At 36.9% G+C, this 21,073-nt stretch overlaps 1 protein-coding gene across 1 annotated transcript in view; it reads left to right on the top strand.

The window, feature by feature from the left end:
- The window catches only part of Adamts3 (ADAM metallopeptidase with thrombospondin type 1 motif 3), a 239,151-nt gene that overhangs the window by 15,839 nt on the left and 202,239 nt on the right, over window positions 1-21,073 (top strand). Inside the window, exon 3 of the mRNA XM_027950884.2 lies at window positions 3,490-3,896. Within this exon, the coding sequence (XP_027806685.2) occupies window positions 3,490-3,896 (407 nt within the window). The remainder of the gene's footprint in view (window positions 1-3,489; window positions 3,897-21,073) is intronic.

The raw sequence follows: 21,073 nt of genomic DNA, 5'->3' as shown, positions 1-21,073 counted from the left end.
AACAGTTCTTGAAAAGGCAGAAGGGGCTGAAAAGTCACATGCTAATGAAGGTTTTGCTCTCAGGTAAGAGGACCAACAGTTAATCCATACAACCAAGAGGGAGATGAACTATTTGTGCACAGATGCTACTGGGTTAAAAAATTTCTGAATCTGGATGAAGCTTGAATAATGAGTGACCCCAAATAGGGTTCTACAGTGGCTACAGCCCTCTACACTTGTAGAACTTATGGCCTCAGAAAACTTTCCCTGCCTTTTGTGTTGGCCCCTCAGCCATCACAGCTGGTAATTGTATAGTTTCTTATCTTAAAATTAAACATGGCATTGTTGTAATGAGTAGCTCACTTATGTTTAAATTGGCAGTAGCGAATATTTATTGAATCCTCTGTATAATCTCATTCAAACCTCTTGCCAAATCTATGGAGTTGGAACTATTACTGACTACCAGTTAACAACTGAGGAAACAGTGTAAGAGAAAATGAAGAACTGGGTGGAGGTGAGGAGTTGATTTAGCTTCTTGTTTTCTGACATGCTGAAGTTTACTCCTCAGCCATACACCTTGCTGCTTTGTGTAAGTAATTGGGTCTATAAAATGCTCAATTTCTCCATGTGAAAAGTTAACATTGCATATGATTTGATTCTCTTATGTGATTGTAATCTGAGATCAAAAAATTTTTTTGATAGTTTCTTCCCACTGCCCCCATTTTGCCTTTAAAAAGCCTTTTACAGAAGTTATTTCAAGCTGCACTAAAAGCTGTGGGTAGTAAAACATTATTCTTGTGATAGTTTTCCTTTATAGGTCAGATCTTAAATTAGAAATTGACAGCAAGATGTTTCATCTATTCTGAAGGGGATGAGAGCATGGGAACATGTCTTCAGAGTCAAAATGATCAGAACTGAGATTTTTCTTAGGCTCCTTGCTTGCTCTATGTCTGGCCTTCTAGGTCTGTTTTCTCATTTGAAGAATAGGAGGAGTAGTAATACTTACTGCTGTGATGGTCATGTTAGAGATGGAATATTCTCAAGAACAAGCATAGAGCCCAGTCCTGTTGTGTCAGTAAATGACAGGCAAGTGGACAGTCTCTGTCAGTTCCTGAACTGCCACCTAGCAGATGGTGGCCAGAGAATTGCTGACTGCATCGTTTACCTGATCACCTTAATTCCCAACTGGAGAATAACTGGTTCAAAGTTTAATTTCAGAAATGTTTCTTATGTGTACATATTAGGAATGACTTATTAGGTAGCATTGGGAAAGAAAAATCTTTTCTATTTGTAGAAATAGTCTGTCTTTATTTCAAATAAGATTTCAGAACATGTTGTCTGACAATGGGAAATGGAGCTATCCCAGAGAGTCTAGGATGTATGGTTTGTGGTAAGCATGAGGCTCTGTATCCTCTTGGGTGTGGGGGAGCCTCCCTGTAGTCCCTAAATTTTCTCATCTCCAGTCACTTAATCTAGCCATCAGTAGATTGTCTAGACTATTTTAAGTGAATTCCCTTCAGAGGAGATGGGAAATCCATAAATTGAAATTAATCATTGTTTCCTTATTCCCTTGAAACTGTGATCTGATGGTTAGAGAAAGGGTAATGACTGAGATTATTCATGTAGTCACAGGCTCATGGGCTGTGAGTAGTATGTTTTATAAGTCAGTGTGGGTAGTAGACAAAGCAAAGGTCTCTGGTTATCTACAGTCTTAACTTAATACACATTAAACAAATCCACCTGGAAAGAAACCCCAACATAGACAAAATCTTGCATTAGATGACATTGGGACTATCAGGCTGAATGAAGGGTTCCTTGTCCTCAAAGAAATTATAGTTAATTTGGGGGTAGGCTTTGTCAGTCCACATCCAAGGGCTTAATTCACCCCTGACTGTGGAAACTTTCTCCTCCATCATGATGTGATCATTCCCTGAATGTCCAGTTCCATTTATAGAAGTTTTCACAATGGATTTGGTTGTAAGGGTGTCTTAGGCTTATATGGATGCTTATTTGAATGTAGCAGGGATTGTGCTGCTGCTGCTACCAGAGCCAGACTTCACTCTACTCTGTTATAACATGGTTGTCTTTCTTTCCTTGCCTGGTGAATATTCACCAGAGTGTTGCTTGTTCTATGTACTTAACAAAGAATAGTATTTTGTTGAAATACATAGGTCATTATAAGTGGCATGATGATAACAAACATGTGCACAGACAATTTCTAAGTTGCACAAAGTCTTCGTTTGTCTTCTGGTACTTTGCATATGGCCTGAGAACGTAATGATTCTATTGAGATATGTTAAGAGCACAGGTCATGTTTTCATTTATGGATCTCATGCTCTAAATGGATGTGAAAACATGCAATTTGTATAGATAAACAGTATTTTTGAATTATATAATTTTTTTCAGGGCATTTTGACACACTGCGTTACTAATCTTCAGGTAGAATTATGCAAGTGGAGAACTTTTGATTCATGGCCTCAGATTTTCCTTTCTATATCTTCTTTTTGCATCTTTGTATTCCTCCTTGCTTTCTTCTCCAGTATCCACTGTCCTCTTTCCCAAGGGTGTTTGCATTCTAGTTGACACAGTACTCCCATTCAGCTAAGCAAGGGGAAATGAGTTAAAGATTGTGAAGTTCAGGTTTGCATGTCAGTGGCCACCCATGTTGTAAGGTGGGCTCCAAATACACATATTCAAGGGGGTATCTGACCTTTGTAAGGAATATGGCACAAAACTTGAATACAGTTCCCTCATGACTAACTTCTGTCTGCAGAGTCAATTCAGAATTTATTATCTTTTCTTTTTTGCCTACTCTAATTTTTTGAAGATGAGGATTTAGGGGCATAGAAGAGCAGAGCAGAATGAGCACATGGGCTTTGGAGTAAATCTGAGCTTCACGTATGTTTGACCTTGGACACAGACATTCCCTGGATCTCAGTTTCCTCTCCCGTGAAGTGTGGTTGTTAGGGTTTTTATGACTGAAAAATATGTAGAAACTATAGCCCTGTGTACTGCAGTATAAAAATTACAGGTTTATGGCAGAAGAAACAAACTGTGTTTATTGTAATTAGCATAAATTCTAGAGTTTCTACAGGGAAAAATGAAACAATCAGATTTTTTTTTCTGCATAATATCAACTTTGTTAATAGTTTGTAGCAGATGTCATTTGTGCCAATAATAAGTTATTTGGAGGTATGTATTGATTTAAAGCAAGCCAGGTATAGCTTATGGAAACTTGTTATATTCATGTTCTCCAACATATAAATGTAATGTGAATATTCACAATGTAATACATATTTTTTTCTAAATTAAAAAATGGTTCATTGAGTTACCTAAGTACATTTGAGAGATGATTTGAGTTCTCGAAGCTTAATATTTATGAGATGCTACAGACATATATTTATTATGCCAATGTGGCACAGCCTTGTGAGGTGGGTACCTTATTCCTTTGTTATGTCCATCTCTGTGTTCTCGTTGCAGAGTTCTACAATTCTGTTTTTTACTCCACAGATTTACCAGTAAAGAGACATAGAGAGTATGAGCTGGTGACTCCAGTCAGCACAAATCTAGAAGGACATTATCTCTCCCATATTCTTTCTGCAAATCACAAAAAGAGGTCAACAAGGGACGTGTCTTCCAACCCTGAGCAACTGTTCTTTAACATCACAGCATTTGGAAGAGATTTTCATCTGCGACTAAAGCCTAACACTCAACTAGTAGCTCCTGGGGCTGTTGTGGAATGGCATGAGACATCTCTGATGCCTGGGAATATAACCGACCCCATAAATAATCATCAACCCGGAAGTGCTTCAGAAAGAATCTGGAGAAAAGAGCCTTTGCAGACTAACTGTGCTTATGTTGGTGACATCATGGACATTCCAGGAACCTCTGTTGCCATTAGCAACTGTGATGGTCTGGTAAGACTCATTCCATCCTGTGTGTGTGTGTGTGTGTGTGTGCACTCTTGTGTGTGTTTGCAGGTGTTTGGAATTCAGCATGTCTTCAGCATGGTTTGGAAGGTAGAGGTGGAAAGGAAGCCTCATTGTTATATTTTCAGTGCAGGAAAAGGCATTAGAAAACGTTTTACTGTCAAAGATGTGTGCTTTGGCTTAATTTGAGACGTGAAGAAAGCGTTATTCCAAGAGACAAAAAAACTATTTTAGCATTTTTTGTTTTCCCTTATGTTATGTTGGTGGATTTTATTTCCTTTTTTCTTTTAAAACTTTCTGAAAGCTTCCTAAACAAACATAAATTCTTCCAAAAGGATGGTATTTCACTTCTTATGTGGAAACTTTGGGTATCTTCTTAAAGTATTTTGAAAGCATTCTTTAGCTTTCTCACAGAATGGTGAAGTGGGAAATGTAGCAGATCCTTTGTCAGAAATTGGCCCAACTAGCATTACTTTCTGAACATGAGGTGTACTTCTGTGTGGTAGTTATGATTGATTTTTTAAAAAAATGTTCAAATAAATATCCTTTTAAAAATGTTCAAATAAAATATCCACGTATTGATTTTCAGTTTTGCAGCAGAGGCCAATAGTAACCAACTCTTTTTTACGTGCTTCACAGATGTGAAATATTTTGATTTTGTGTCTGTAAGTATTACTTGAAAATTGTATCAGAGTTTTATGCTTCTTCCATTCATAGCTCTCTCTAAGTCTTGTTCAAAAAGAACAACCATTTATCTTCCTGTGGTTGTCAGGTTGCTGTTTCTGGGCGTTCAAGGCTGTTACTTTTGTTCTGTCACTGCTTCTGGGAGTTCTTAAAATATCACCTATGTATTGTATTATAACTACTCTATTTTGGTTGCTCTTTTGATACCTTGAGTATTCTGCTTTTGTCCTGATGCCATTAGAAATATGGGCTTAACCCAATGGAGTTATGACACTGTATGTTTTACCAAATGCTGATGAGTTCCTTCTGTTTCAGATGTTCTTTTTTGCAGGCTTATCCTGACTACTAATGTTCTGCATTTTCTTAAAAATTAATGCTGGAAACTATCATATTGGTACCAGGTCCTAGTCTTCAACTTGAATTCCATTAGTTTAGAATCTGTACTTTTATACTTGGTGGTGGACTACCTTCTGGGGTTTGAGAAATAAGGAAGTGCTCAAGTTCTTCTCATTCTACATGAAAGGTTGACTAAACCTGAATTAAGTCATTGAATAAAAAAAAACTTCCTAGACAAGAAGACTAAGGTACTTTAGATTCAAGTATTGACAAGATTTGATTCAATTCTAAGGCATAAAAGGAATAAATTATGTAAAATGGTACTTGCTTTATAATACTTTTGAGTAAAATATTTTGAGTATCAATTTTTTTTTTTTTTTGGTACCAGGGATTGAACTCAGGGGTGCTTAACCACTGAGCCACATCCCCAACCCTTTTTAAAAAATTTATTCAGAGACAGGATTTCACTAAGTTGTTTAGGGCCTTGTGCTAATTTGCTGAGACTGGCTTTGAACTTGAGATCTTCCTGCCTTAGACTCTCAAGCCGCTGGAATTACAGGTCTGCGTCACCATACCCAGCTTGAGTATCAATTCTAATTCAGTGCCAGTATATTATTTTATGCTATAAAATAAAAAAAAAATCTCTGTTAAGATTTGAAACTTGGGACATTAGCTTTAAAATCAGGTTAGGGAAGGAAAATGCAAATAAATTATTTTAATGGATGATTACAGTAACTTTTAAATCTTAGTGGTCAGTGTTTTTCTTATTGTACATGTCATTATTTAATCATAGATAATAAGTAAAAGGAAAATTAAGTGTGTCTAAACATTATTAATTAGGATTATTGATTATTTAATTTGTCTCTCTTTTTTTTTTTTTTTTTTCTTTTTTGGAGGTGATAGGGATTAAACCCAGGACCTTGTGTGAACTAGGCAAGCACTCTACCACTCAACTATGTCCCTAGGCCTTAATTTCTCATTATCAAGATACGTTATCCTTTGGTATCATATACACTTTAGAATAATATAAGTGTGTATAAGACTTGTAGACTGCAAGTGCAAGTCTTTGTTTTTTGGTCCATTAATTAATTAAAAAGTATTGGTTGGAAGCCAGAAGTGATAAGAGAAATAATTATGTTTACAACCTTATGGAGCTCAAAGATGGTTAAATTTGCCTTAGAATTTCACTGTCTAAAATTTCTGGTGCTATTGAAATATATATAATAGTTGAAGATATTTATGTAATTAAATATATGTGTACTTCATGTGTGTATGTGAATCATGTTTACCTTAAATTGTGGTTAAGGAAATACCTTTTGGAGAGATTTTATGAATGAGACAGTTTCTAAAGAGAGGGAAGTGGGCCAGGTCTTGAGTTGATCCAGGAACGGGGTAGGTCTGGCCTCATCAGGCAGCGCTCACTATGTGAACATGCTCATAGATGGAAGCCTCTTTTAGTTTCCAGCTCACAGCAGCCCTGTGCCAGGAGGAAGAAAGCAGATGGTGGCAGAAACAGAAGCAGGGTTACCGAGAGCAGATTAACAGACTGGAGGGATAATACAGTGGCTATTTCATTGAACTGGAGATGAATTCTTAAAATCGCAGAATTGGTGTTGGTCAGGATAAACCTTAGCAGAGACAAAATGGGAAGTTTAATTGATGAGAATATGAATAAATTTGGGTGATCTGTAGCTACCTCAGCTCTTTTTGTTCCTCTGATGTGCTACATATGGACTTAAGCTTCAGCTTCTTGACCTTTGGAGGGAAGCAGGGTTACTGAGATAATGCAAATGCTGGAGGACTGACCTGGTGGCATAGAAAGCCACTGCCCTAGGAAGCTCTGGGATTATAATCAAATCCAAATTATGCTAGTAGAAAGTATGGCCACTTCTGTCCTAAAAACATGGATGGGGAAATCTGAGTCTAGTAAGCATGGAGTGGAGTCTCTGATATGGAAGAGAGTATCACTGAAGCTCTATCTGGAGGGGAGATTTAATCTTTTGACTAGGTTAATTTTAGAATGGTTGCAGCAGGGATTTCAGTGATCTGATTTTCTGCATGTGTCCTGTGAAGCTGCTGTACCTGGGAGCAGCCACAGGTATTTACTCTTAAGATTGGTGGGTTCTTAGGAAGGAATCTCCAAGAGTGAGATTCCTTACCTCTTTCTCTCTTAGGCTGCTATGTGAGTTTGAAATGGGGAGCACATGAGACTGAATTAACTTGTATTAAATAATGTTTTTGATTTAATAATAATAATAATGATAATGATAATAATAATCCCAGTGCTGCTCAAAGTGGGCTTTGTAGACTCAGGTTTATGACTAGATAAATATAGGAAAAAATTTTTAGCAATTTGACAGTTATTGTATGTGTGTTGGGTCTAATAATGATTTTGAAAATAGGGCTGGTATTTCATATGTTTCATTTTATTTTTCTAGTAACGTTTTTATTGCATTTTATGAAAAGACTGATCTGAAACTGGGGAGTAAAGAAATGGCTTCTTTACTGCAGATAGTTTGAGAAGCAAGCAGCATTACTTGGCTGATTTTATGCACTCTGGACATAGATAAGTGACTGAAATATTCAGGTGGAGCTGGTATTTCCTGGTAATTATATGGAGTGAGCACAGAAAAGATACTTCAACATGGGCTTCAGTGAAGAGGACAGAAAACCCTCAAGTCACATGTTCAAAGCTAAGGATTAAAATGTGATGTAGACAAAGATATGCATAATAACTAGAATATTATTCAGTGGTTTCTGAATAAACAAGGTCTCCTGCACCAAGGAGTTGACAAAGATTCTTTCCTAGTATTATCAAGAACAATATCTGTCCCTGGCTAGTATTGGCCCTTTCCTGTTCTTTGTCAAAATTATAATTTATGAGTGACTTAGAATTCTTAAGAGCTTTATTCTGTTCTAGACCACTGTGCCTACAGGTTAGGATTATTGAGCTATTTAGTCATCGAATTATCCCCACTTTCTGACAGCATCCAATCTAGAACCAAGTCCTGCTTCTCTAGATTGCTCTTCTCCCCAAATCACCTAACCAACTAAAGCCCAAATCCTAATTAACATAGTTCTTTCTAACAGTCTCTTACTAAGATGCTCATGGTTCTCTCTGCTAACCTGTAATAAATAAACTCAGCTTGTCAACTCTAGGTGTGGTCCTGATGTTGTTGGCTGGAGGACATTGACAAGTTTCATCTCTCTGCCTCTCTGAAGTGAGAGTCTGGTGGTGAGGATCCCTGGTGGCAGGTGTTTCTCATACTTCTTGGTGGGAATACGCTGATAGCTGAACACCCCAGAATGAAAGGCATTTCTTCCACAGAGCCCTGCCATTTGCTTTGTCACACCAATAAATCTCTCGTCTGAGTAATGACAGCTTACAGTCCTATTTGTGGTCTCCAAATTTGCCAAAATAAAGGTTGCTTGGTTAGTAGGTTTTATGTCATGAGTTCCAAAATATGAAGAAATCGAATTTTTCTGAATTTGCTAAAACAATATTGCCTTATTAATCTTGCTAGATTGGCATCTGAGGGAACTGGTGGACAGTTGAAGAACTGACTAGATAATTGCTCTCCTGGGTTACCCAAGTTCAGTGATTTCCGTGTGGGCTGATTTTAAGATCAAGAGAGCTTATCTAGGACAGTTTTTCAACATTTTTATACATTTTTAATTTTTGCTTCAAATGAATTACTAGGAGTTGTCTAATAAAATAACATGTAAAACTGATAAACTCAGGGAAGTTCTGATTAAAACACGGGCAGAAGATGCTTTTCCTCCTGTCTTTCTTCCTCCTTCCTCATCCTTGATCCAATTATTACGGGACTCCCTGAGGCATCTGGCAGAGGTCTTTACTAATAGAGCAGGGGTTTTGGAAGTTAAGCTTAGCAACTTAGGGATAATAAGAGACTGTTTTCTAAAATATCTGACAGTCACATCTGGCTAATGTCAGAGGCATTGTTAGATTTTGGACAAGACCAAATGAATTCTTTGTAGGCTATTGCAAACTTCTACTAAAATCAGTCCTAGTTCCTTGCCTTAAAATTTTTGTGTTGGGATTTGGTGCCTTAAAAAACATGTTCTTGCTATGCCTGTTTCAGTAAGTCTAGCTACAGAGGTACTTTTTAAAAAGGCTTTTAAACAATGTGCATGTATTGAGAACATTTGACTGATGATTGTAGATTCAGGTCAGCCTATCTGGTAAAAGAAATTTGGTACTAAAAATAGGTACAAATTTGTAGCCATTTATAGTGTATTTAGAAAAGAGGGTTTTTGAGGGCTGATCTTTAGATGTTGACATTTGAATATCTGCTTTTAGAAGAACCCGATCTCTAAAGGCCTATGGCCTCCCACCTTTTCCTTCCACGGAAGATGTGTTTGTTTATTAATAAGGCAGAGGGGAGATCTGTGTCTTTCTGGTTTATATGACATGATGACCTTAGAAAGTCTGAGGAATAAAGGACTGAAGCCATGTTTTACCTCCAGGAATTGACACCAGGCTATTTTTGCAATGCAAGATTAGAAGAGGCTCAAAGCTTCTATACTTTTCAGTTTCCTGAGGTAGAAGGTAAAAAGCAGTAGACATTGGCCCCTTTTGAAATGAAGAATGATGGGAGTCCTCCAGTTTAACTAGTCTGGGAAAACCAGTACATGACCTCATTGCTCCTTACCCAAGGTTTGGTCAAGCAGAGGCCCTAGGGAAGATGACAGTATTTACCTAGTTTTGCTTGCTGACCTATGACAGGTCTGAGCTGTTGCATACATCTTCCACCCGGCCTCCTTTTTCACAGAGAAGCAGCCAGTCTGTGTTTATTCAGAATGGAGAGGGATGGTTTGGCATAGTCCTTGATCATTTTCACATTGTCTACTAATTTGCATATGCCTAGAATCATTCATGTGTCAACCCTTTTCCAACATTTTTTTTTTGTTTGTATTCCTCTGTGTGACTTACTTTATGCAAAGAATATCAAATATATGACTTGAAGTAAAGTAGGAAAGGAAAAAGTTGAAAGGACAAAAGTTTTTTTCAAATTTAAAGAATATTTTTATATTAGTTATTTTGTAGTCACTCTAAATTATTCCTATTTATGAGTACTATAAATTTTAACTGTTCATTATTTTATTTACGTAAATTTGATTATAGTTTATTTTCCATTATCTTCTCTAACTTTGGCAATAGTACATCTTTAAAATTAAATTTGAAGATGTTAAAGATTGAGGAAAACAGTAAATATGTTTGGCAAATTTCTGTTTGGACAGACTGGGAGAAACAGAAAATAACAAGGGCCTGGGAGTGCTTATTCTTCTTATTGTTGGCCTGAGAAGTAGTCTCCTATTGTTCTCAATGCCATGAAATCTGTGATGAGTTTTTCAAGATAAGAAATGCTTTAAGAACCATGAAAATAGTGCTGATCACATCTTAAATGTTTTCTTCTGGTAAATTGTAATTGAAATAAAAACAGTAGTACATAACAAAATCAACATGAGGCCTTTGTACATAATCATTCTTTTAGGTCACAGAGAGCTTATATACTGAACACAAGACTCAAGATTCCCAATTGCAAACTCAGTGTTATTTGTTTAACTTAATGCTCTTTGATTCTAGTAGTATTGATCCAAGTTAATAAAGCAGTTTGAAGCACTAGTATATGTAAGACACTATACTGACTGCTTTGATGAATACTGAGGCCAGGAAACCTTTGCCTTTAAAAGAGTACCGGAAACAATGTATGCAAAAATAAAACCAAAGTATTAGGCTAATGTTTTAAATAGCTAGAATAGGTGAAATGAGAGTTTAGGTGATGGAAAGATTATCTCTGTCTACAAGAATGGTAGAAAGCTTGATGGAAGAAGTGATATTTGTGCTACTAGGTGTCTGAGAAGATAAACATGTATGTTAAAGTGATTAAGAATGGTGGCAGGGATGGCATGGATAGGGGAATAAGAATCTCTTGGTGGGAGCCAGGTGTGAGTTGAGTGAGGAAGCATGGGAAAGTTGATTTCATGAATTTTTGTTACAGATCTAATAAACAAATACACAGGAGACCCAAAGTAGTCTTGGTCCAGTTTACCTGAATTTAGGACTAAAGCAGATATGATATGAGAGTGAGAAAGAATAAGGAGGTATACTAGGGATGTATAGCTGATATTGTCAGGGTTGCATGGACATTCAGGGCGAGAAAAGGGCAAAGGATCCCTGTTCTTGAATTTTGTTGCTTTTCTTCAGAGGAAGTTTTCTCTGAAGTCATAAGACTCCTTTCTCTGGAGTTTGAGGAGGTATTGACAAGAAATGCTTTTCTAGAACTTGTTCCTAAAATGTCACAGAGTTATGAAGTTTTGATTTTTAAAAATCTGAGTTTATTTTCCATTATAGGTTCCTCAATCTTCAGGTTTGATGAGTTAAGTGCCCCCGTTTAGTGAATCTCCTAGGACTGTAATTTCTTCCATCTGGCATATTTTCTATACTTTTTCACTATATTTATTCTATTACCATATTTCTTTTTTTATAGTATCCAGGGAGCATTTCTGATATCAGTTAGTGACTTTTTTGTTTATAGTGTACTTTTATATAGAAAGTAAAAAATGTAGACTGTAAAGGGTAGTGTAATTTGATCAGTATTCTTTAATTTTCAAGGACAAAAGTAACCTTACTAATAAATAAGTTGATTTGACATTATATCATACTATATTATTTATAGTATCTATTCTGTATAACTGTATATATATATGGAAATATATTTGCATACATATGTTTTTATGCACAAAGGTGTGTATAGATGTATATATAAATAGTATAGTGAAAAACAACCTACTTGTGTATACAACAGAGTTCTCAGTCAAGAGAAATGTAAACAAATATAAAGATTCACTGTTAAATCACAACTCTTGAAATTAAGTATATACCATGCTACTTGAATACTTTTTTTTTTTAGTTGATTTTTTGGGGGTGGGTAATGAAATGCTTAAAATTGTTTTCTCATTTCCTTTTATATATGTTCTTTAGCTACATTCTTTGTGGATAGTAGGGGAATTACACTTGACATCCTGAAGTTATAACACTATTATTTAATTTTATACCATTTTAACTTCAATAGCATAAAAACTTTACTTTTTTTTAAAGAGTGCTTTCCCTTCCCCTTTCAGTTGCAGATGTCTCCATATTCAATCTTTATATGTTGTGTTTCTAGAAACCTAAACTAATAAGTTTTAAATTTATTAGTTTCTTAATAATATGGTATCTACAAGTGATTTACACACCACTTTAAAATAATAACTTTTATAATTGCTCATGTACTTACTTTTACTGAAATCTTTATTTCTTAAAGTTTCAAGTTACTGTATACTATTTTTTATTTCAACTAGTATTTATTATAGGGAAACTTTAATGGTAACAAATTCTCTTGACTTTATTTATATAGGAATATCTTGATGTCTCCCTCCATTTTGCAGGCCAGTTTTCTGGATATAGGATTTTTGGTTGATATTTTCTTTTCTTCTACACTTAAAAAAATATATATATTATATATACACACACACACATACATATACATATACACACACATATACATACATAAATTTTAGTTGTAGTTGGACACAATACCTTTGTTATTTATTTTTATGTGGTGCTGAGGATCGAACCAGGGCCATGCATGTGCTAGGTGAGCACTCTACTGCTGAGCCACAACCCCAGCCACTTCTTCTATACTTTTAATATGTCAGTCCACTGTGTGTGACTTCCAAAATTGATTATGAGAAATCTGTTCATAATCTTATTTAGGATTGCTTTTATGTGAAGTAGTTTTCCTGTTGCTGCTTTCAAAATTCTGCCTTTGTCTTTCAGCAGTTTCATTATAATCTCTCTTGATGTGAGTCTCCTTAAGCTCATCCTACTGGAATTTATTGAGCGTCTTGGATGTGTGTATTTATGTCTCTCATGAACTTTGAGAAACTTTTGATCATCTGTTTCTCTGACTATTATTCTCTCTACCCTGTCCTTTCTCTCCTTTTGGAATTCCAGCAATGTATATGTTGGTTCTCTTCATGGTGTCCTAGAGACCCTGCAGGCACTCTTCACTTGTCTTCTACTTTTCCCCCCTATGTCTTAGACTTAATAATTTCCAGTGTCCTATCTTCAAGTTCAGTGACTTTTCTTTTTACTCAAAATGGCCTTAGAATCTCCTTAGTGAATTTTCATTTCTGTTATTGTCTCTGTCAGCTTCAAAATTGGTTTCTTTTTAGGTATGTCTTCCTTTACTTCTCTGAGCATCTTTAAGACAATTGTTTTAAAGTCCTTGTCATCAGGTTTTTCAGGCATAGCATCTTTTATCCACACCCCTCCCCCCCATCCATGGTCATGCTTTCTGTTTCTTTGTATGGCTTGTGATTTTTTGTTGTTGTTGAGAACTAGACATAACAACTAATAAAATGGAAATTATATTTTTTACTTTATAAAAGTTTGCTTGTTTTTGTTTTTAATTGTCATAGGCTGTTTCAGTTCTGAGGATTAGCACAAGACATAAATTAAGGTCTTCTCAGGTCTTTTTTGAGCCTCCACCTGCCCCTGGGCATGCATAATGACACTTTAATTTTGTTCATTCATGTAGTTGGTTTTGAATGTCTTAGTGTTCAAAGTCTGAATCTCCATAAAAGTAAAAGTGAAGTAGAAAAAAAGTGTGCCATTTACTTAAGTCACTTCTTCCAGATGGGAAGGGCATTGGAAGAATCAGAAGAGGCCCAACAGTGGCTACCACTCTCTATGTGCACCTTTGTGATTGTAAGCAATTTTTGATCAGGGCACAGATCCCCAATATTGGGAAAACATGGTCCCTTTTGCTCATTCTCCCTCATGCAAGTTGTGTGCAAGCTGCCAGCTTCAGGGTTGAGGGGTGAGGGATTAGGAGCTGCTACTGTGTTATGAGGTAAAAATGACTGAAATTAACCACAGTTTTCATTCAGGCTTTCCCTTGGAAGTTACAAGTCTTCAGTAGATTCCAGAGTTCCAAACTCTTGTCATCAGATTCTGCTAGTATGCTTACTGTCTAGGTGCAAGAAGAGTTTTGTTTCACTCTACTTCCTCGTCTTTCCAGAGTCCTACCTGATACATCATCCTACTTTTTAGAGACCCTTGGAATGTATTAAATGTGGACTTTTGTAGTGAGGATAATCAGTAAAACCAATGAAGAGAAACAGTGGCCAAACTATTCTGAGATTTGGAACTTTACAAGAGTTCATTATGAAAGAATTTAAGTGCCATCGATGAGTCAAACCTTTAGTAGAATGCTTGAGGGAAATGACTCATGTTGAGTGTGCCCACAGTGTTGTTTTAGAATCAGGCTAACCTGGACTCCAGTTTGACCACTTACTAGCCTTGTGACTTTCAAGATTTATTTTACCTTCCTGAGGTCTCTTTCCTCCAGTGTGGTGGGGGGAAGGAATGCTTGTCAGCTCAGCTCACATCCTTACCCAGAACACTGGTGCAGTTTTCACACTATGGCCCCTAGGAAATCAGTGATTATTACTAAAATCCCTAGCCTTTTTTCCCCTCACTTATAATTATTTGTTTTAATAATTTATGAAATACCAATGACTGAGGCTACAAAATAAAACATATTGCAATTGCCCAACTCAGCCTGCAAACTAATTTGTAGAAAGTACAGCCTTCAATGAAATGAAAACCTTAGGAAAAAAATTATTGTTAATTTTAAGATCACCTTACCTACCTCACTGTTTCATCCAGGGCTCCTTTGACATCATCTTCTCTGTGGAACACTGTAACCTCTGCTCTCCTGAAGACTTCTAAGGATGGAAACTCACTACTTTCCTTCATATGTATATATCACTATGGTATAAAAGTTTTTCTTTAGATTGTACTTGGAAATGTGAAGTAAAAATATCTTGTTCCACTTACTATATTCTTCATAATTCCAGAGATATAGTAACCATGATTGACTTGTTCTAATAATACCTTGATTCTGTACAATTGACCATACATCATTCAGTTAATCTCATAGCGAATGACCTCTTAATGTAGGAAAAATTTCCCTTTATTAGGGTAATAGCCCACACCCTGACTGGGGTGGAGTTTACCAAGCATAAGTCACAATTTTTGATCATTACTTTCAGGTTTTTCATTTTGGACAAATATTTTAAATTATGAATATCAGCATGAGACATTTCATGGGATAGAGAGTTCAATAGCATTAGATGGTATATGCTATTAGTGAAAATCTTCACAATCTCATTCATCTTATACCTCTTTTCTTAGGTGATTGTGGTCTCTGAGGTACCTTATATATATTCCTTTTTCCCTAGTCTAGAGTCTACTGTGAAAACATGCATCTAGCTAGGGGGATGCATTCTTTATATCTCTGTAAAGGTAGTTAAAGTGTTTAGATATAGAGGTGGCATAGGGGTGCCTTGCTCCAACTACCAAACAATACAACTTAAATGGCATTATTATTGTTGACTTTTGGCACCTTGCTGGGTTTATGATTAGCAAATAATATTTTCCAACCATAATGTAGGAGATTTCTGAAAGGCCTTCTTCTTTTTGGTGATGTTCTTTTTTAAAAAAATATTTATTTTTTAGGTTTAAGTGGACACAATATCTTTATTTTACATTCATGTGGTGCTGAGGATTGAACCCAGTACCTCATGCATGCTAGGTGAGCGCTCTACCACTGAGCCACAACCCCAGTCCCTGGTGATATTCTTAAAGATAGAAGATATTCACGGTTTGAAGACTGTGCTCTTGCATGCGGAGGTGTTATATAAATATAGCAGGACCCCATCTTAAGGTAGATTCCTGAGTATGTGTAGCCTGAGAGAAAATGGAGAATAGCACTTAATGAGAAAATTTGCAAATGTTAGTAACCCATACACAGTGGGAAAAGTTTTATTTAGCATTATCTGTGAAACAATGCTTTCAACATAATGACTGAAATCTCAGGGTAATACCTCCTTTGGACATGCATGATATTTGATCTTGCTTAGAGTGTGCTAGTATTTCATGCTTTCCTGCCTGGCTTCCTATAGTCCTTCATTTTGCATACCTGGCTCTGTGGATGGTATTAATTGGCTGCCAGAACAAGAAAGCAGACCACGCATAGTGATGTAGGTCCAGATAAAATCTCACCATGAGATCTCTGTCTCTATTTAGTCAGCTGTACCTCATTGCTGCCTTTGGCTTCAACTATGGTGTATAAAGATGGGGGAAGACTTTGAGACACGTTGGTCCTATACCCTAACCATTGATCTAAAATTCTCAGGGAGATCTTTTTTAAATGAGCTGTGATTAGAAATCAAATAGACAGTGTTCATTTATGAGAGTGCTTTGAGATTTGTGCAGTACTCATAGCTCCATGTTGTTATACTTTTTGTATACTTAAAACCAGGAGTTTCAATGAGATCAATTAGATTTTGTTTGTTGCACTTGTTAAACCTTATGTTTTGAAATATTTTCTAAACCAAACCAAAATATGAATAATTTTTCTTACCGTTTAATAATTGAATACAGAAAATTTCTGATCAAAATTCCTAATTTGTTCAACTTACCCCCTCCCTCACTGGTTGATTATTTTCCCAATAAAATAACTTAATCATTCATAGATGAGTACCATTTTTTTTAACCTCATGAAACAGTCACTATTATTCTCAGTTATTCATTACTGGCTCTCCTAATCTTTATGGGCTTGGGGCTCTAAAATTAGGAAACTGATAACTATGCTTCCTGAGGTTCCTTCTAGGACTGATATTCTATGACTTATAACTAAGTTTTGTTCTAATTCATCCATTCTTTGGTGAAGGAGCATATCAAAGCATCACAGAGTGACCATTATGTGTTCATTGTAGAAACTGTATGATGAGTGTTTATGTTTTCAAGTGCTGAGATATGATTACTTTATAATAACACAATCTCTTTTATAAAATTTCCTTTTAATACACTAAATATGAATAAATCCTCTGTTCTTGAAGTCACCAAAGAACTTAACTGCTATTACTGCTTGACTCCTCGTGAGATGCAACCATTTAAAAGAGAATGTGTGTGTATATTTATTTATAAAACACTAAGAACAGAAGGAATTTCCCTTGATCAGGCTGTTAGGGAAGTGCCAAAGTTTCTTTGGATAGGGATGTTGGATATAGCCTTTTCCCTGGGAGAGTTCCTATATGGTGCATTTGAGGAATATCTAAGCAGGGCTGAGTACCATTGTCTTCTTCAAGGGGGCTTCTCAGATCTCCTGGAGAGTTTATTGTGGGGCATCACCTCAGGATTTCTGATTTAGTAACTGTAGGGTACATGAACATTTGCATTTCTAACATTTTCTCAGTGCCACACTGCCGCAGTCTGGCTGGGCACAAATCACGAGCCACTGAAGCAGGAACAAACTTTATTTTTAAACTGCAGGAAAACACTTCACACAGCTCCCGGGGAATCCTCCCGAACCGCCACGAGGCTTGTCCAGGAACCCCCAGCCGGAAATATCTCTCCCGGAAATCCCTCCTCCTGCACTTCCCCAACCAATGGGAACTCTCGGGGAATCCCCTGAAATCCCCACGAGAACTCCAAAATAGTGCGAGAACTCAAAAGTTGCGGCAGAGGCGGACAGTAATGCCTCGCCTGTCAATCAATACTGTTGGCAAAATGCCAGGGGCCATACAGACTCAGCCGTGGCTCTCAGCACCACACTTCATAGCTCAACTGTTTCTTTTTTGTGTGCAGTAATACTGGATACTGGTTTTTGTCCAGCTGACCCACTTTCTCTGGTAAGGTATTTGAACTTTTTTTTTTTGTTTGTAATACTGTCTTGGCCCTTGCTACCTCCTCAGTCATAATCCCAGCCAGCTTGATTCAACCCTTGTCAGTCTGTTTGGATTAACTATTCACAACTACAATTTCCCTTCTCAGTCCTCTTGCCTGGAAGCAACATGTTCTTTGGAAGTATCCAGAAGTGCTATCTCCCCAGACCATGGACATATTCTGGCGGAGTACAGCAACAAGGTGAACTTAAACAAGTCATTTAACAGATTTGATCCTTGGTTTTCTCATTTGATTCAGGCAAAGATTTCCTGGTAGAACTTTGAAGTGGATATTTGTATCATGTTTGGGTGAGCATTAGTCACTGAGAAATCCTTGGGAATTTTTTTTTTCTTGAGATGCATAAAATGCATTTTCTTTCTTTTTTAAAAATTTATATGTGACAGCGGAATGTATTACAATTCTTATTATATGTATAAAGCACAATTTTTCATATCTCTGGTTATATACAAAGTATATTCACACCAATTCGTGTCTTCATTCATGTACTTTGCATTATAATGTCCATCACATTCACCATCCTTTCTAACCCCATGCCCCCTCCCTTCCCTTCCCATCCCTCTGCCCTATCTAGAGTTTGTCTATTTCTCCCATGTTCCCCCTCCCTACCCCACTATGAATCAACCCCCTTATATCAGAGAAAACATTTGGCATTTTTTTTTTTTTTTGGATTGGCTAACTTCACTTAGCATTATCTTCTCTAACTCCATCCATTTACCTGCAAATGCCATGATTTTCTTTTCTTTTATTGTTGAGTAATATTCCATTGTGTATATATGACACATTTTTTTTTATCCATTCATCTATTGAAGGGCATCTAGGTTGGTTCCACGGTTTAGCTAATGTGAACTGTGCTGCTATAAACATTGTTGTGACTGTGTCCCTGTAGTATGCTGTTTTTAAGTCCTTTGGGTATAGACCAAGGAGAGTGATAGCTGGGTCAAATGGTGGTTCCATCCCAATTTTCCAAGGTGAATAGAGAGCCTGCATCTTGGGAGCAAATCTTTACCCTTCACACATCAGATAGAGCACTAATCTCTAGGATATATAAAGAATCTCTAGGATATATAAAGTTCTATATAAAGAACTCAAAAAGCTGAATACCAAAAAAAAAACAAAACAAAAAAACCCCCAAAAACCCAAAACAAATAACCCAACCAATAAATGGGCCAAGGACCTGAACAGACACTTCTCAGATGATGAAATACAGTCAGTCAACAAATATATGAAAAATTGTTCATCATCACTAGCAATTAGAGAAATGCAAATCAATTTCATCTCACTCCAGTCAGAATGGCAGTTATTATGAATACAAACAACAATAAGTGTTGGTGAGGATGTGGGGGAAAATGTACATCATACATTGCTGATGGGACTGCAAATTGGTGCAGCCAATATGGAAAGCAGTATGGAGATATCCTTGTGAATTTCTGAAGCCAATTTTCTCCTATCAGCTGGTGTTGGGGCTTTGTGGTAAGGCAGCACATTAGCCCTGAGATTGCCAATTGTCCTGTGGTTTTAAAGTCTGGGCACCATCGTCCTACATCATGGCTCCCCTACCTTTACCATGTACTCTGTTCATATACGGGCTTCGAGCTTTACCCAACCCTCTTCTGTATCTATACTCTCAACCTAGATGATCCCATCTGATTTTATGACTTCAGATACTATCTACATAGTAAGACTCTTGTAAGTGCCTGGGCCTGACTTCCCCCATTAGCCCTAGACTTGTATGTATGCTTTGCTGCCTATTCAGCTTCTCTACTTGGATGTCTAAACATAACAGGGCCAAAGATCAAGGCTTGGTAGCCACTGCTGCTACCAAGAAGTTTGGGGCACCAGTTTTCAGGACAACAACCTACGGTTTTCCTACAGTCTTTTTCCTCATCTCTCCTATTAAATACATGATATGTCTTGAGGTTTTTTTTCCTATAGGTTATGTTTTGAGTCACTTATTATATTTTCAACTTATTATATTACAACTTTGGTCAAACCACCATCATCTCTTCCCTTTATATTATAGTGACCTCCTAACTAATCTTTTGGGTCCATTCTTGCCCCTCTTCATCTGTCAGGAGTTGAAGTGGCATTTCTAAATTTGATGAATCTTTCTATGTTTACAAGCTTTGAGTGACTCCCGTTAAAATCCAAATGTCTCAGTATGAAGACATGAATTAGTGTGAACATACTTTATATACTACCAGAGATATGAAAAAATTGTGCTCTATGTGTGTAATAAGAAATGTAATGCATTCCACTGTCATTTATTAAAAAAAATTAAAAAATCCAAACTTCTCACCTTAATTTTTAAGATCCTGTGTCAGTAGTTTCAATACACATTATGTATTGTAATTACTTAATCCCCAACCCCAGAGACAGATGACTAGGTCTGGGGTAGGACTCAGAAGAGTGCTGGTTAGGTGTTCCTCCAGATGAGTCTAATCTGCACATTGGGCTGAGAGCTTTTGTTCTACTTAAGAGGCCTTGAATCTTACTGGGCATTAGAACCCCTGAAGGATTTGTTAAAACAGGTCTCTGTGCACCACCTTGGAGTCTCTACCCAGAAGGTTTTCAGCAGGGCTTGAGAGTTCATTTCTGACATCTTCCCAGGTGACACTGTAAGACCTGGCTTCAGTTCCCTCTCTCGTGTCATTCCTTCTACTCTGTGCTTTGTGTACTATATCATATAGCAATTGGTCTTCCTAATAAAGCAGAGATAGAAGTCACCTGCATTGGGCAATCCATTGAGTGGGAGGAGCCACAAAGTAGTTTGCCAGGCCAAACCTAAATCTCCCTGGCTTTTTATATCTAGAGAAGACCCTCAAGGAATTCATGGGTGGCTTCCAGCAATCCCCTAGCCTTATTTTGTATTTGGTTTAGAGATAGGGTCTCACTGAATTGCTTAATGCCTTGCTTTTGCTGAGGTTGGCTTTGAACTTGTGATCCTCCTGTCTCAGCCTCATGAGCACTGGGATTATAGGCATGCACCACTGCACCCGGCTCAGAATATTCTTTTTTATATTTTCAAATAGAGAATATCTTACTCATCATTTGTGTGTGAGCTTAAATTCTTATTTTCTCAAAGAGGATTTTCCTGGAAATTCTAGGCAGAGCAGAAACCCTAATCACTCTGTGTTAGTGCTTTTCATCTTTTCAGTAGTCTTAATTGGCATTTCAAATTTATTTTGAATTTTGTCGGGGGTGGTTGGTTCCAGTGAGGATGAAACTCTTCCCTAGAGGTCTTTAACAATGCTTGGAGCACAGTGTATGCTCAACAAATTAGTGTTGACAAACCTATTGGTGTGAATTTTGGAATAAGGAATTG

The sequence above is a fragment of the Marmota flaviventris genome, chromosome 7 (assembly GCF_047511675.1).
Source record: "Marmota flaviventris isolate mMarFla1 chromosome 7, mMarFla1.hap1, whole genome shotgun sequence".
Taxonomy (NCBI): Eukaryota; Metazoa; Chordata; class Mammalia; order Rodentia; family Sciuridae; genus Marmota; species Marmota flaviventris.
The sequence above is the reverse complement of the archived record's forward strand: the minus strand, read 5'-3'. Positions and strand labels throughout refer to the sequence as shown.